The 17,223-nt window shown below is 46.8% G+C and overlaps 1 protein-coding gene across 1 annotated transcript in view; it reads left to right on the top strand.

Annotated features, from left to right (window-relative positions):
* The window catches only part of RNF213 (ring finger protein 213), a 250,730-nt gene extending 233,507 nt beyond the window's left edge, over positions 1-17,223 (top strand). Inside the window, 13 exon segments of the mRNA XM_030206876.1 lie at positions 1,218-1,380; positions 3,755-3,938; positions 4,816-4,910; positions 5,121-5,372; positions 8,187-8,319; positions 11,540-11,623; positions 12,017-12,197; positions 12,906-13,107; positions 13,883-13,960; positions 14,088-14,285; positions 14,464-14,553; positions 15,898-16,076; positions 16,669-17,223. Of these exon segments, the coding sequence (XP_030062736.1) occupies positions 1,218-1,380; positions 3,755-3,938; positions 4,816-4,910; positions 5,121-5,372; positions 8,187-8,319; positions 11,540-11,623; positions 12,017-12,197; positions 12,906-13,107; positions 13,883-13,960; positions 14,088-14,285; positions 14,464-14,553; positions 15,898-16,076; positions 16,669-16,828 (1,999 nt within the window). The 3' untranslated portion in view covers positions 16,829-17,223.

Below are 17,223 nucleotides of genomic sequence, written 5' to 3'. Positions count from 1 at the left end.
CGGTATAACATAGTAGATGACGGCAGAAAAAGACCTGCATGGTCCATCCAGTCTGCCCAATAAGATAAACTCATATGTGTATACCTTACCTTGATTTGTACCTGCCTTTTTCAGGGCACAGACCGTATAAGTCTGCCCAGCACTATTCCCCGCCTCCCATCACTGGCTCTGGCACAGACTGTATAAGTCTGCCCTCCCCTATCCTCGCCTCCCAACCACCAACCTCTCTTCCCCCACCTGCTCCGTTTCAGCAGAATTATATTTTGGTACTGCAGTAGTTTTTGCTGCCTTCACATAGATTGTTTTAATTGTTGTTTTTTTGTTTTTTTTTTTTAAACAAGAGGCCCTGTATCCAGAATTCCTAATATGTTGACAAAATCAAATGAAATGGCTGGTATACAGAGGTCATCTATTGAAGAAAGGAGTAAAGGGAGGACAGAAGCAGCAGAGAGGGGGGGGTTGTATGTGTGTCTTGGGTTGCTGTTTGCTGTCCTGTGTATGTTTGTTTGTCTTCAGCTGCTCTGTATAGTAGTAACAGTTTGAGTTTGGGATGTTTCCTGGCCCTGTAAGTACAGAATCCCACCCACAGCATGCGACATTAGTGTTGTGGACTCCTGCATCTGGAGTTAAAAAGTACATAAGTAATGCCATACTGGGAAAAGACCAAGGGTCCATCGAGCCCAGCATCCTGTCCACGACAGCAGCCAATCCAGTCCAAGGGCACCTGGCAAGCTTCCCAAACGTACAAACATTCTATACAATCAAGCCATTGTGACATCACTAATGAGGTTGGCTCTTATTGGTGGAATGAGCCACTATGACATCACAATAGGTTAAATCACTGCTCTATGTAATAAAAGTGAGCCAAGTAGAGGACATAAGTACATAGATAATGCCACACTGGGAAAAGACCATCGAGCCCAGCATCCTGTCCACGACAGCGGCCAATCCAGGCCAAGGGCACCTGGCAAGCTTCCCAAATGTACAAACATTCTATACATGTTATTCCTGGAATTGTGGGTTTTTCCCAAGTCCATTTAGTAGTGGTTTATGGACTTGTCCTTTAGGAAACCGTCCAACCCCTTTTTAAACTCTGCTAAGCTAACCGCCTTCACCACTTTCTCCGGCAACGAATTCCAGAGTTTAATTACACGTTGGGTGAAGAAAACTTTTCTCCGATTTGTTTTAAATTTACTACACTGTATTTTGTTGTGCAGGGGGCAGCCTATGGACAGAACCCAGACAGGTCATGTACTGGGAGACTCCAGTTCCAGGGAAGCTGTGGTGGCCCCTGACCGGGACTTCCCTCCAGCTTCCTTCGTGCTCCTCAGGCTTTTCACGCACTTGGCGATGCTGCTGGGAACAGATGCCGATGAGCAGGTAGGATGGTGAAAGCAGCGCTCTGCTTGTGACCCATGTTAACAAGTCATGTTTCACGTAGCAAAGGTTAATTCTGAGCCTTTTGGGTTACATCCTATGCCACAGAGGATATTCAGATCCCTGGCATCACATCCTGTGACCCCCCAGTTGTACCGTTCTGTAAAATCCCTTTTCTGCATTTAAAGCTGACTTCCTATGCGGAAAAAGCTTGATTAAAATTATCCCCATTAAAGGGATGCCTGCTTAAACAGGAACGTCTTGAGAAGCCTCTCAAATGTTAGATGATCTTGTTCCTGCCTCATATCTTATGTATCTGGTCATAGAGAGTGTTCTGTTGGAGCTGCATCTGTCAGACGTCCTTTACCGAGGGTACAACCAAAAGCTCTTCCCCTACCATCGTAAAGACCAGCCAGGAACACACTTTGCATCGCCTCCTATAAATATTTAGGCCCTAAACATTGCTTGATCCTAGCTATCAGAGTCCACAGTCTGAATTTGATTCTGTACAGAAGCCACAGTAACTGTTCTAACAGTGCTGATGTACTATCTGTGGCTGGCAGCCGTCCCATGATCAGAGCTGCAGCGTTCTGTACCCCTCCCCCCCCCCCCCCCCCCCCCCCCAATCTGCATGACAACAATATACATAGTGCTATAGTAACCCGGGCATGATAGAATTAAAGCCTTGTCACCAAATCTGAGGATGCTAGGTAACGTCAAAGTATCCTTCAATCCCTAGGGGACTCCTGGATCACTTCTGCGAAATGATTCCAAACTTTTAAGTCTGTATTAGCCAAACATCCAGATTACGATCTGAACCTGCCTGGAAAAGCTGTTGTAGGCTCATTGTTTTATTTATTTATTTGGGACTTTCTATACCGCACAAATCTGAGTGGCAGGGCTAGACGGTTTACAGGCTGAAATAACACAAAAGAAAGGAACTGTATATTGCAGATAGAAAAGACACATCCGAGACTATTCAGGCACAGAATGTCAGAAAACAAAAGGTGCAGATTCCCACGGGGGACGGGTTAGATTTCTGTCCCCATGCAACTCTCTAGTGCAGAAACCGATATGAGAGACACCCAAGATGTAGAAAGTTAAGGAGGGTGGGTATGCTGAAAGCCATGTCTTGACTTGTGATTGAAAACGTTTGGCAGACAAATGACAACGGATTGTTTAGGGGTAAATTGTTCCAGAGGGAAGGAGCAGTGAAGAAGAATGCAGACTGAAATGTAGATTCATGTCGGGTATATTTAGGACCAGGTAACACCAGATGACGGTCATTTAATGATCTCAGCAAGCCGGCTGACGTATGGGGAATAGTTAAGGAACTCAGATACTTCGGGGGGGGGGGGGAGGTCATCTAATCTGAAAGCTTGAAAGGTGAGAAGCACCTTATGCCTGGAATAGACTTCCTGGACCTATACGTCTAGCTCCATCTCTACCTGTTTTCAAATCTATGCTGAAAACCCACCTTTTCACTGCTGCTTTTTAGCTCCCATTACTCCCTCACCTGTAACTGTCTTGTCTGTCTGTATTATTTAGATTGTAAGCTCTTTTGAGCAGGAACTGTCTCTTTGTATCAGGTGTTCAGCGCTGCGTGCGTCTGTTAGCGCTATACAAATGCTAATAATAATAAGTAAAATTTAGCACCAACTGCAACTCTGTTTTATTCTGTCCAACCTAATAGAATGTTGGAAAGAAATTATATGTAAAGGGATCAAACATGTCTGTCCGTCTGTCTGTGTCAGGTGCAAAATAACTCTCTGAAAAGTTAATGTGCATTGGGGGGGGGGGGGGGAGGAACAGGGAAAAGACGCATCCGTTGTGAAAATGGGCTAGATTGAACTAAAGGCCTCCCAAAATGGCCTAATGTATTTCTGTGGGAGAGGGAGGTTGAGCAGCTGCAGCACAGAAACATTGAAACATAGCCGTTATTGTGTAAATGGAAGCTCCGCCCATGTGTGCATTCACTAGCGTTTCCACGCGTTGCCACTTCTGGGTGGACTTAACAGAATCCTGCCAGCAAGTGAACGCTTCACCCGCTGACGTGCTTGGCACTCTGCAACTCAGTAGCCTGTGAATGCAGCATCTTCCCACAACTCCCCTTTGTGCCTTAAGCCGCCTAGAAAGTTCTCCGGTTTGACTCTGTAGCAAGAACTTAATAGTCTTGGAACTGATCACACGCACAAGTAACACGTTCACACTCCCTCTTACACTTGTGACCTGGTACAGATAAAACCTGTCACGTTCTGAGGCTCTCACTAGTAACGGCCTCCGCTCTCTCAGCCTGCGGGAATTTGGGGTTTGAAGGGTTCGTTCTCTAGCAATTGTTACCTCATCTTCGTCCTGCGTTTTTTGCTTTGTTTTGTAGTCTGTGCTGAGGATGATAAAACCACAAGTGCGGGATCCAGTGGCTTTTCTTCACTCTCACATCAGGAAGGATTTGGAACAATTGCAAAGCACCTTGGGGAAGAGTGCTGATGACGCCATCTTAGTTGTCCACCTGGTGCTGTGTAGTCTCCTAAGAGATCCCTCCCACCAACAGCCCGGCCAGTGTAAGCACCAGACATACCTCATGGGGCAGCTCATCGAGGAAAGTATTTTGATCCCAAACATGCCCCACGAAGCAGCTCAGCCCAAACAGGAAGTAAGAGCGTCAAAGCAGTTTATTGGGTCCCAGTAAACTGTTTTGACGCTCTTACTTCCTGTCTGGGCTGGTCATTTGGACTTGCTTCTGCTTCCACCCTTTGGTGTTGTGCTTGCTTCCTTATGGAAGGCGTCGACCCCCCCCCCCTCCCCCCCCCCCCCCCCCCCCGCCTTTGCTTCCACGAAGCAGCTCCCCTGCAACACGTCTGTCTGTTTCTACATTCCTGCCCATATCTGCTTGTCAGATGTAGAGCACCACAAATGTTAATGATGAATCAATTGAAGAATTTACTAACAAGGGTTTTATTAATGCGCTGTTTCACTGCCCCATGATCCTACTACCAGGGCCGCCGAGGGGGGGGGGGGCAGGGGGGATAAAGGCCTCCGCCGCCGCCTGCCCTCCCTCCCTCCATCGCTCCCGAAACTAAACTTTAAGCGCCTCCCTCACCTTCGCAGCAAGCAGCAGCAGACCTCTCCTTCCTTCTGTGTCCCGCCCTCGCCTGACATAACGTCTGCAAGGGCGTGGCACGGAAGGAAAGAGAGCTCTGCCGCTGCTTGCAGCGAAGGTGAGGGAGGCGAGGCGCTTAAAGGTTAGTTCAGAGGGCCCGGGGGTGGAGAGAGGGCCCGGCCCAGCGACCTCGGGTGGGGGGGGGCCCAGGGGGCGGCCTTGTCCCGGGCCCGGCCCAGTCTCTCAGCGGCCCTGCCTCGTTCGTCCTCTCTCCCATTGCAGTGTAAGGTACCTGCTGTTCCTCTGGGCTAAGAAAGGTTTCCTTTTTCTTCTTGCAGGGCCGGTACGCTTTGATAGTGAACTCTCGAGCAAGGACAACAGGAACGCCTGGGAAAGATGTGTTGCCAGTTCAGTCATTGCTCCAGTAATGAAGGTAGGAAGCACTAGGCCTGCCCTGCCGGCACTGATGGGGTGAGATGCAGAATTTGGCTAGGAGCCAAAAGGCTGCGCTCTTGGAACGATTGCTGGATTACCTCAGACGTGATGTGATGGAGATATACACAGCTTTGTGGGGGGGGGGGGGGGGGGGGGGGGGTTTGTCTGCCACTGGTGTAATGTTTCAGTATTGTCATTTTGCACACAGCATTTAGATAAGAAGCTGTTGGAGGTGAATGGTAGGCTCAGCCAGGATGAGCGAATTGGTTCCAATCCCGTTGTGAAAATGGTGTACGGCGACCCCGGGACCTTCCTGTCCGGGTTACCGCAGGACAGTCGAGTGCATTGCTCCAGACTGTGGAGCTGCAGGAAGAGAATCTCCGTCGAGAACCTGAGACACGTGACTCAGCTGCAGGACGGCAAGGACAGGGTACCTGTCCTGTGGAAGTTCTTGCAGAGGGTAAGTCTGCAGTGACCACTGACAAATGGCCCCAAACCGTCAATACCACCTGTGTGTACCTGGTCGGGGGCTTTCACTTGATACAGAGACTGGATTTGTTATAGGGATATAATGCATTAAACTGTTAACTGATTTATGTAATTTTACCATTTAATTTTGAACTTGTATTTTTCTAAGCCCTTCTTCGGGGGCATCGTGCAACAGTGTATCACCGCTTTGTTCCCCCTCTTGGACCCAAAAGGAAGGAGTTTTTTGCGCTTTGACTCCCTTGCCCTGATGGAGCTCGGTTTTCAAGCTGCCATTGCTCTGCGTGACGTCACTTCCTCCCCACCATTGAATTTTGAGCGTTACGGTTTAACTGTTTAATAACCCAGCTCCTCAGCAGCAGGGTCCTGGAGCTCCTAGAGACTGGCGCTACCCGCTGCAGATACAGGCAGGAGTGAATAAGGCCATGAATTGTACCCAGGATCATCATGGCACTGCACCAGCTTCAAGGCTGCTGCTTCTCTCCGTCCACCTGACAACTGCTGTCTTACCATTCAGCTCTGACACTAGGTCAGACATGGTTTAATAGGACAGAGTCAGCATGGATTCAGCCGAGGGAAGTTTTTGCTTCATTTCTTTGAAGGCATAAATAAACATGTGGATAAAGGTGAGCCAGTTGATGTAGCGTTATCTAGATTTTTAGAAAAAGCTTTTGACAAAGTTCCTCATGAGAGACTCCTGAGAAAATTAGAGTCTTGAGATAGGAGGCAGCGTTCTGTTGTGGATTAGGAATTAGCTATTGGACAGAAAATGGAGGGTAGGTTAAATGGCCATTTCTCTCAGTGGAGGAGGGTGAACAGTGGAGTGCCACAGGGATCTGTACTGGGACTGGTGCTATTTAACATATTTATAAATGATCAGGAAATCAGAACAACGAGTGAAGTGATTAAATTTGCAGATGACACAAAACTATTCAAAGTTGTCAAAACACATGTGGATTGTGAAAAATTGTAGGAAGACCTTAGGAAACTGGAAGAGTGCTGGGCAGACTTATACGGTCTGTGCCCTGAAGAGGACAGGTACAAATCAAGTAGGGAATACACAAAAAGTAGCACATATGAGTTGTCTTGTTGGGCAGACTGGATGGACCGTGCAGGTCTTTTTTCTGCCGTCATCTATTGTGTTACCATGGAAGACAGGGCATCTAAATGACAGATGACATTTAATGTGGACAAATGCAAAGTGATGCACATTGGGAAGAATAATCTGAATCATAGTTACCTGATGCTAGGATGCACCTTGGAGGTCAGCACTCAAGAAAAAGATCTGGGTGCTGTCGTAGAAAATACGCTGAAATCTTCTGTTCAGTGTGCGGCGGCAGTGGCCAAAAAAGCAAACAGGATGCTAGTAATGATTAGGAAAGGGATGCAAAATAAGATCAAGAATATTAAAATCCCTCTGCATTGCTCCGTGGTGGACCTCACCTTCAGTTATTGCGTTCAGTTCTGGTTGCTGTATCTCAAAAACGGTATAGCACAGTTAGAAAACATTCAAAGAAGAGCGACCAAACTTCTGTCATATGAGGAAAGGCTTAAGAGGTTGGGGCTCTTCAGTTTGGAAAAGAGACAGCTGAGGGGGGGATACAATTCAGGTCTATAAAATCCTGAATGGTGTAGAAGTGAATCAGTTTTTCACTCTTTCAAAAAGTACAAAGAGTGACCAAGGGACATTCAGTGAAATTACATGGAAATACTTTTAAAACAAAGGGGAGGAAATATTTTTTTTCACTCAAAGAATAGTTGAGCTCTGGAACTTGTTGCCGGAGGATGTGGTAACAGGAGGAAACGTCCATAGTCTCTGCTATTGAGACAGACATGGGGAAGCCACTGCTTGTCCTGGGATTGGTAGCGTGGAATGTTGCTACTATTTGGGATTCTGTCAGGTACTTGTGACCTGGATTGGCTTCCTGTTTGCTTTTTTGGCTGCTGCCACCGCACACTGAGCAAAAGATTTCAGCGTATTATCTACGACAGCACCCAGATCTTTTTCTTGAGTGCTGACCTCCAAGGTGCATCCTAGCATCAGGTAGCTATGATTTCATAACCACTTGTAACCACTCGCCTCCACCTACCCTCCTCTCCTCCTTCCTGTACACATTAATTGATTTGATTTGCTTACTTTATTTTTTGTCTATTAGATTGTAAGCTCTTTGAGCAGGGACTGTCTTTCTTCTATGTTTGTGCAGTGCTGCGTATACCTTGTAGCGCTATAGAAATGCTAAATAGTAGTAGTAGTAATTTCGATTCTTTCCAATGTGCATCATTTTGCATTTGTCCATCACATTAAATTTCATCTGCCATTTGGATGCCCAGTCTTCCAATTTCCTAAGGTCTTCCTGCAAAGTTTCACAGTCCGCACATGTTTCAACAACCTTGAATAGTTTTCTTTCATCTGCAAATTTAATTACCTCACTCGCCGTTCCGATTTGCATATCATTTATAAATATGTTAAATAGCACCGGTCCCAGTACAGATCCCTGCAGCACTCCGGGAGACACTGACTGCCGTGGTCAGCCAGTAACCCGACTGGTCCAACGCAGCTCCAGAATACGGAGAAAAAGACTGCTTCGGAAATAGAGGGCCTTTGTTTTTCGCCCATACTTTTTCTCTGAACCTGTGGTGTAAATTTCACCCTAACAGGTGACCCAGATGAGACCCATTTCTAGCTGCTCACATATTTTCTCATTTGGATTCTGCTGTTCCATGAATTTCTGGCACTGCTCTGAATCTTTTTTTTAATTTTTTTTTTCCTTGCTTTTTCTTGTCCCAGGAGGCTGAGCTGCGCCAGGTGAAGTTCCTGCCAGAGATTTTAGCTCTTCAAAGAGATCTGGTGAAGAGGTTCCAGAGCATTTCAGATGTGGAAAAGCAAAAGATAGAAAAATTTCTGGAAAACCTTGATTCAGGTAAGTTCTGTCATCCACACAGAGAACTACAGACATAGACAGGGTAATTGTATAACAGATTGCCTGGTAGATGTCTGCTTTCCTTTATAGTATTCTACCTAAATCAGGTACATACATGCGTGACGTGAGTAGTGGCTTAATGGTTAGTTCAGCGGGTTGCAGACCTGCGGAACCGGGTTCAATTCCTGCAGTGGGTTGAGATACATAAGTGTATAAGTACGGCCATACTGGAACAGACCAAAGGTCCATTAAGCCCAGCATCCTGTTTCCAACTGTGGCCAATCCAGGTCACAAGTACCTGGCAAGGGGAACCAGACTCCAATCCCACTGATGCTTCTTGTGATCTCAAGCAAAGAACTTCTCTCTGAATTAAAAAAAAAAAAAAAGAACTTCTCTCTGTTGCTTCAGCTACAAAACTTAGATCCTACAGAACAGGAAAATATCTTGTATGCCACAGCAAGAACTACTGAGAGAGGCCTGAGCTAAATCCAAATCCCTTCCCCTCTGTTCTGCCAAGTGCCAACAAAGGCAGAATGGTCACACTCACAGCAGAAATCAGATTCTATTCTGTTCATAAGTACTTATACGGTATTGCCGTACTGGGACAGACCAAAGGTCCATCAAGCCCAGCATCCTGTCTCCAACCGTGGCCGATCCAGGTCACAAATACCTGGCAAGATCCCAAAAAAGTAAAAAAACATTTTATGCTGCTTATCCCAGAAATATTTTCCCCAAGTCCAATTTAATAATGGTCTATGGACTTTTTCCTTTAGGAAGCCGGCCAAACCTTTTTTTTAAACTCCGCTAAGCTAACCACCTTTACCATATTCTCTGGCAACAAATTCCAGAGTTTAATTACACGTTGAGTGAAGAAACATTTTCTCTGATTCATTTTAAATTTACTACATTGTAGCTTCATCGCATGCCCCCTAGTCCTAGTATTTTTGGAAAGCGTAAAGACACTTCACATCTACCCGTTAACTCCACTCATTATTTTATAGACCTCTATCATATCTCCCCTCAGCCGCCTTTTCGCCAAGATCTTGGGGAACCAGGTTCAATTCCATCGGCAGCTCTGTGTGACTCTGGGCAAGTCACTTAGCCCCCCATTGCCAAAGGTACAATACATAACTTAGATTGTGAGCCCTGTAGGGACAGTGCAAAAGTGCCTGTAATAGAAATTGTAAACAACATAGTCACCTTAAGGATCACTTGCAATATATCAAGCACTGAAAATAAATTAAAACAATAAAAATAAATGGCACAGTGGAAGAGCAGAAGGAAAGGGAGTGACCCTGTTCTGTGACTACCTGCACTGAGGATTGAAATCCAGTACTGTAGAGGCTTATCCCAAAATTGTGCCCACTGTTCAGGTCTCACCAAAGTATTTCAGTTTTTTTTCCCATTCCTTTCTGTGTGGTCTTTAATATCCCTTTAGAAATTAAATTTCAACACAATAGACCGAAGCAGGAGCTCTGATGATTTTCCGTTTTAGACATAAGTACATAAGTAGTGCCATACTGGGAAAGACCAAAGGTCCATCTAGCCCAGCATCCTGTCACCGACAGTGGCCAATCCAGGTCAAGGGCACCTGGCACGCTCCCCAAACGTAAAAACATTCCAGACAAGTTATACCTAAAAATGCGGAATTTGTCCAAGTCCATTTAATAGCGGTCTATGGACTTGTCCTTTAGGAATCTATCTAACCCCTTTTTAAACTCCGTCAAGCTAACCGCCCGTACCACGTTCTCCGGCAACGAATTCCAGAGTCTAATTACACGTTGGGTGAAGAAAAATTTTCTCCGATTCGTTTTAAATTTACCACACTGTAGCTTCAACTCATGCCCTCTAGTCCTAGTATTTTTGGATAGCGTGAACAGTCGCTTCACATCCACCCGATCCATTCCACTCATTATTTTATACACTTCTATCATATCTCCCCTCAGCCGTCTCTTCTCCAAGCTGAAAAGCCCTAGCCTTCTCAGCCTCTCTTCATAGGAAAGTCGTCCCATCCCCACTATCATTTTCGTCGCCCTTCGCTGTACCTTTTCCAATTCTACTATATCTTTTTGAGATACGGAGACCAGTACTGAACACAATACTCCAGGTGCGGTCGCACCATGGAGCGATACAACGGCATTATAACATCCGCACACCTGGACTCCATACCCTTCCTAATAACACCCAACATTCTATTCGCTTTCCTAGCCGCAGCAGCACACTGAGCAGAAGGTTTCAGCGTATCATCGACGACGACACCCAGATCCCTTTCTTGATCCGTAACTCCTAACGTGGAACCTTGCAAGACGTAGCTATAATTCGGGTTCCTCTTACCCACATGCATCACTTTGCACTTGTCAACATTGAACTTCATCTGCCACTTGCACGCCCATTCTCCCAGTCTCGCAAGGTCCTCCTGTAATCGTTCACATTCCTCCTGCGACTTGACGACCCTGAATAATTTTGTGTCATCGGCGAATTTAATTACCTCACTAGTTATTCCCATCTCTAGGTCATTTATAAATACATTAAAAAGCAACAGACCCAGCACAGACCCCTGCGGGACCCCACTAACTACCCTCCTCCACTGAGAATACTGGCCACGCAATCCTACTCTCTGCTTCCTATCTTTCAACCAGTTCTTAATCCATAATAATACCCTACCTCCGATTCCATGACTCTGCAATTTCTTCAGGAGTCTTTCGTGCGGCACTTTGTCAAACGCCTTCTGAAAATCCAGATATACAATATCAACCGGCTCCCCATTGTCCACATGTTTGCTTACCCCCCTGTCTTAGTTCCTGAAGGTGAAGAGTTTCCTGTGAAACATAATCTACCCTTGAATAATCACCACATTCTTCTTCTTGCTGGTTAACCTGATTTATCCTTTTTTTTTTCTGAATTTTAAATAACGATTGAATAAAGATTGACACCGGGTCATCCCCACAATGATTTGAAACCTTTGATTGCTTAAAAATCGAAACTTGATTTCCATTCCTGGTAGCAAATATAAAGACAGTCCGTCTGAGACTGAAACCAGAAACCTCCAAAGCCTGAAAGAACAGGACAAAAACTTGGACAGTTGCTGCTCCTCTGCTGTCACTCAGTTTTAATTTAGATGGTGGTGTGCTTGGTTATCTGCTTTTCTTTGGGGGTTTTTTTTTAAATAGCCGATCGAGTAATGAAAGTCTTACAGTGTTTCCTCTGTTCTCTGCTACAGATGGAACCAGGCAGGTGTTCGAGAGAAGAATAGAAATATTTCTCTGCACGTGGAACCAGCTGAGGACATCATTGCAAACGAGCGGTGCGTACCCTGCAGCACCTTTCCTCTCCACATCCTGCTGCTGTTTAAGAATACCTCGATTTATTTTGTAAAAGCAGTTTGGTGACAAGAGAGGATTCATCACATATTCAGCCTGGAGAATGTCGTCTTCTCTCGCACCCAGACACGTACATCGGCGGTGCAAACTTCAATCGCATGCAAACGCCACCCATGCACCTCCTTCCTCCCCACCCCCCCCCCACCCCCCAATACCACAAATCTTGATGTCCTTATGATGCCATAGGTTGAAATATATGTCCTGAATCTTTTTGCTGTGACTGTGTGTAAAGAGGTGTTCGAGGACCTAAGGTCGATGTACTCATTGCTTCTGTTTGCTTGTCTGGTATTTCTGATTGATTTCTCTGGCTGCTGCAGGTGACATTAAACTCCCTGAAGGCATCTGTGAGAAAACGTTAAGCCTGAGCAGTGATTTGGAAATCCTGCTGCCACGGAGGCAGGGGTTGGGACTCTGCGCCACTGCCCTGGTCAGCCATCTCATCAACGTGCACAATGAGTTTGTGCGCATCGTGGGAAAATATACCGAGGAAGTCGAGGAGTACGTATGTCCTTCCTCCTCTTAAATACACTGTCATAAGTGTTGCCACACTGGGACAGACCGAAGGTCCATCAAGCCCAGCGTCCTCTTTCCAACAGTGGCCAATCCAGGTCACAAATACCTGGCAAGATCCCAAAAAAGTTCAATACATTTTATGCTGCTTATCCCAGAAATAAGCAGTGAATTTTCGCCAAGTCAATTTAAGGATGGACTATGGACTTTTCCTTTAGGAAGCCGTCCAGACCTTTTTAAAACCCCGCTAAGCTAACCGCCTTTACCACACATGTCTGCACCCGCCATTCAAAATCTATCAATCTGGCACATGCTGAGTTCCATCACATTGAAAGAAATACCTGGAGCATCTTGGTAAACCTTTGCTCCTGGTAATTGGGTCATTGTGGCCTCCAGGAGCTCATCCAATTCTGTAAGAAAGCAGTCACTTAGGGGTAAAGTTATCAACGTGAGTTACAGTAAAGACATGGTTTTTTTTTATCACTAATTCGTGCTATTTTAACAGGTCCCATTTTATTAAATGAAAATAGCACGTCCTCCACATGTGGGCTGTTCTGTACCATGTGAAAAGCATCCATGCGCAGATATGGTCCTATCAGCAGTCTGCGTAGGCTGTCGTAAGGTCATGTGCGTATGAAGTAGCTGGATAGATGGGAGCCTCGCAGGGGTGAACTCTCTGTCTTTTGTTTCCCTCAGATACTCTGTCAGCCCCTCAGAAGTCGCAGATCTGCATATGATCAGTTACGAGGTGGAGAAGGATATCGTTCCGCTCATTCTCTCAAACTGTCAGTACAGCGTAGAGAGCGGTGGGCAGACGCTGCAGGAGTTCGACCTGGAGAAGATCCAGCGTCAGGTGGTCAGCAGATTTCTGCAAGGGAAACCCCTGATCACATCAGTGGTAAGGGCAGAAGGAAGATGACGGCCCAGAGACTGCCTTTCCTTAGCTTGTGGTTTAGCTGCTCAGGGCCTGGTCTGACAGCAGGTGCAGAGCAGGAAAGTGTTTTGTACTAGATGCACGGGGGGGTGTCCTACCCCAACATTACAGGCCCCTGTGCTGTACCCCAGTCCCTCCCCCAAAGATTTTGATAATTAAACAGCTATCATCCCAGAAGGTGCCGCCCTGGGCAGCTGCATCGTCTGACTGATAATTAAGCCAGCCCTGGCCTCCCATTCCTGTACTGGGAAGGTAATAGGGAGCCCCCAGCCCTACCATTTACATGGATGGAGGGTCCTTCTTCCATGGCTACTAATTCTGTGTTGCAGTGACATGGGACCCCCCCCCCCCCCCCAAGTTTATGGTGGTGGGGGTCCTCAAGTCACCACCAGCAGAAGCCTTCCTCCACGCTGCTTGCTTCTCCCCCCTCCCTCATGCTCGGTTTTAATCAAATTGAGCAAGTGTGCGCATGCATTAAAACTGAGCATGCGTGGGGTTTGGGGGGGGGGGGGAGTAGGGCAGGCAACAAACATTGTTGGAGGAAGGCGTCTGCGTTAGGAGCCCAGGTATGTGGGGTTGTGGTGGGGGCGGAGAGCAGCAAGGAGGTGGTGCAACAAAATGTGCCCCTCCCCCCCCCCCCTTCCAAAATTGAGGTCTGGCTATGCACCTGCTGTGTTGGAAGGTTCCTGGAAGTGGGACAAGTTCATAGGTATGATATATATTCCTTTTCTCTCCACAGGGAATTCCAACCTTGGTTTACCGACAAGACCGCAACTATGAGAATATTTTCTCTGATGTGAAAGTAAAACTACAGCAGGTGGGTCTCTGCAGGGTTCCGCAGAATATGCGGAGGGAACCGATTTTATGTTGGATTCACCCTGAACACGGCTAATTCTCAAGAGCTGCACAGTCTGACCAAAGATGGGGTACTTTATTTGTTGCAGGACTCCCTGCCTAATTCGGTGATCAACATGATGTGTGGAGAGCTGCATTCCTACAGCGAGGTCTGTGAGGCACTGTCTGTGATCGAAGTGACTCTGGGGTTCCTGGCTATGGCAGGCGGGGAGCCAGAGATGCCTGTACTTTCCTACCTGGGGGATGTTCTGCAGATGAGAGAGCAGATAAGCGCTCATGTCCTGCAGGTGAGCCCTGAGAATGGATCCAGCAAAATAGGGTAGGGGGGAGGGAGTTGTAGCCGGCAGTGGATTGGAGGAGGAAGGATGGGGAAGACAGATCTGGAGGCAGATAGAAGGGGAGAGGGAAGTGCGGAATGAGAGTCGCAGACTGTACTTGATCCGTGAGCTGTGCTTGCTTTTGCAGGCTCTGAGTCGCTGTCAGCTGAAGCACATCATCGCCCTTTGGCAGTTGCTGTCTGGCCAGAAATCTGAACAGCTGTTGCGCCTGAGGCGGGTAAGAGTTTCACGAGAGGTAGTGTTGCCCCTACATTGAGATATTCCTACCATTCGTGCTCTACTACTACTATTTAGCATTTCTATAGCGCTACAAGGCGTACGCAGTGCTGCACAAACATAGAAGAAAGACAGTCCCTGCTCAAAGAGCTTACAATCTAATAGACAAAAAATAAATAAAGTAAGCAAATCAAATCAATTAATGTGAACGGGAAGGAAGAGAGGAGGGTAGGTGGAGGCAAGTGGTTACAAGTGCTCTGAACCATGTGTAAGCATGGACAGAAGTGTGCAGCAGGGGTGGACAACCATGGTCCTCGAGGGCCACAACCCAGTTGTGTTTTCAAGATTTCCTCAATGAATACGCATGAGATCGGTTTGCAGACAATGGAAGCAGGTACATGTAAATCTCATGCGTATTCATTGTGGAAATTTTGAAAACCTGACTGGATTGTGGTTCTCAGACAGTGGTTGCCCACCCCTGGGTTAGAGTGTACAGATACCAGCGTAATAATGCAGTTAATTCCAGGGTCTGGATGATTACAAGACACCGAAAATCTAAAAGAAAGCGAAATTAGAAACATGCCATTGTTCACAGGTCTGAGACTTTTATCTGGTACTACCCTGACATGCTAGTCCTCAAACCTGGCCTGTGAGAGTCTGCCGAAGCAGAGGAACACACTGAAATCCCACAAAGACGGTCAGACAAACAAGAAAAGTGGGGAGCAGGCTGTCCAGGAATAACGCGGAGATGTCTAATGACGATAAAACGTTTATTTCAGGAGACTCGACACAGAACCTGTGTTTCAGCAGTGAGCCTGCTTCAGGAGTCTTTGTTTAAATATATGTGAATCGCGAATTGGTACAATGAGTAAAGACAATGGTCTTGAAAAAGACCTTTGTGAGGCGAACACAGTGTGAAAGTAACAACGAGTTATCAGTGCTCTGTACCAATTTGCGATTACCCGTTTGTGATTCACGTATACTTACGAAGACTCCTGAAGCAGGTTCTCTGTCAAGTCTCTGAAGTAAACGTTTTATCATCATTAGAAGTCTCCTCGTTGTTTCTGGACAGCCTGCTTTTCTTGTTTTGTCTGTGATCCTGCAGGTCATTAGCCATAAATATTCAGTCTGATCAGTAGATGCCTTCAGCTGTGTGGTGCTGGACCAGCTCCCATACTGGAGGGGAGAGCAGAATTCCCACATGGCAGACAGTGTATATCCTGCACTCTGTTCTCCCAGTGATGATTCCGGGGTGTCTTGATAGTGTTGTGTAGGTCTTCATGGCATAAGGTGCAGGCTGTTGCTGTCAGGGCCTCACATATATAGTCTTGTCTGTGCTTGGTAGGAGCCATTTGGGGATGTGAATCCAGCATACAAGGAGGAGATGAGCAGTGAAAATTCACGGCTGCTGAACGCCTTCCTGGCACAGGTGGGGCTGGAAATCTTCCTGCTGGAGCTCCATGAATTCATCTTCCTGAAACTGAAAGCCTCTCGTGCCACGGAGGACTTCAATCCCTCCTGGAGGTACTTCTCTCCTTGCTATCCGGCATGTGTGCAAGTCCTGCGTGCTACACGCGTCAAAGTATCAACTTCATAATCATACAAAACGGGCAGTAAAGTGAGGGGAGAGTACAGTCATTAGTACTGAAAAGCCAGGGGATGAGAAGAAACTGAGGTGGGATCTGATGTGAGAAGGATGCCGTCTACAGAGATGGGAATAAGTGGCCCCCCAGCTGTGGCTGGGATGTGTGGGGGGGGGGGGGGGGGGGGAGAGGAGAATTTTAAAAAACAGAAAAAGGAGGCAAGAGAAGACGGAAGGAAACTGCAGTCTATCACAGAGCTGAAGGGAGGGATTGCAAGGTTTTTCCTTCTATAAAACAGGTGATAGGAAGAGTGGACTTAAAGATCCCTATCATATTAACTAGCCCTGTGGCAGCCAAGTGTTTCTGAATAGAGTCAATTAATGGGCAGATCCACAGATCAGAGGCTTTGAGACGGATCCATAAACTACAGTTAAGAGATCGGTAGAGAAGAAATCTTTGCAGTGCAGTTGTAGTCGTAGAGCTTCTGTACCAGTCGTGATGTCTGATAACCTGATGTACTCTTTGTCTTGCAGTCTGAGGGACACGCTGGCCTCCGTCATGGAAAGAAAAGGAGTGGATGTGCTTCCGGAGCTGGAGGAGCAGTTTCCAGAGGAGATTCTTCTCTCCCACTGCGTGGAAGTCTGGAAAGCAGCGGCAGGCCTGAGGCGGGACCGTGTCCTGAGACTGAGTTGATGCACACTGCTTTTCAGCCACTGATGTGGAAAGCTGTCGGAGCCCAGGAAAGGGTGAGATCACATTTTTTACCTCTGGAATTCAGAACTGTCAGACGGTGAAGAGACTGAAGACACTTGCAGATGGAAATGTACAGGGAGTGGCCATCAAAATCGAGGATTTCCTGATCCAGAGCTGTACTCCAGCGGGTAGCCGCTGATTCATATACCAAAAGCTGGGATGCAGGCTGGACCCTGTCTCCCTCTCCATGATGCACCTGTGAATTTCCAATACTGCACCTGTTTGGGAACTGTTCTGGCTGAAGGGGGTAACTGGCGTTGCTCTCAGAAGCCCCTGTTTCTCAGGATGGTAACGAATGGAAACATCATCTGCCTTCAGTCCAGACTGGAAGCCAC

The sequence above is a fragment of the Microcaecilia unicolor genome, chromosome 6, assembly GCF_901765095.1.
Source record: "Microcaecilia unicolor chromosome 6, aMicUni1.1, whole genome shotgun sequence".
Taxonomy (NCBI): domain Eukaryota; kingdom Metazoa; phylum Chordata; class Amphibia; order Gymnophiona; family Siphonopidae; genus Microcaecilia; species Microcaecilia unicolor.
This window is presented reverse-complemented; position numbering and strand designations above follow the sequence as displayed.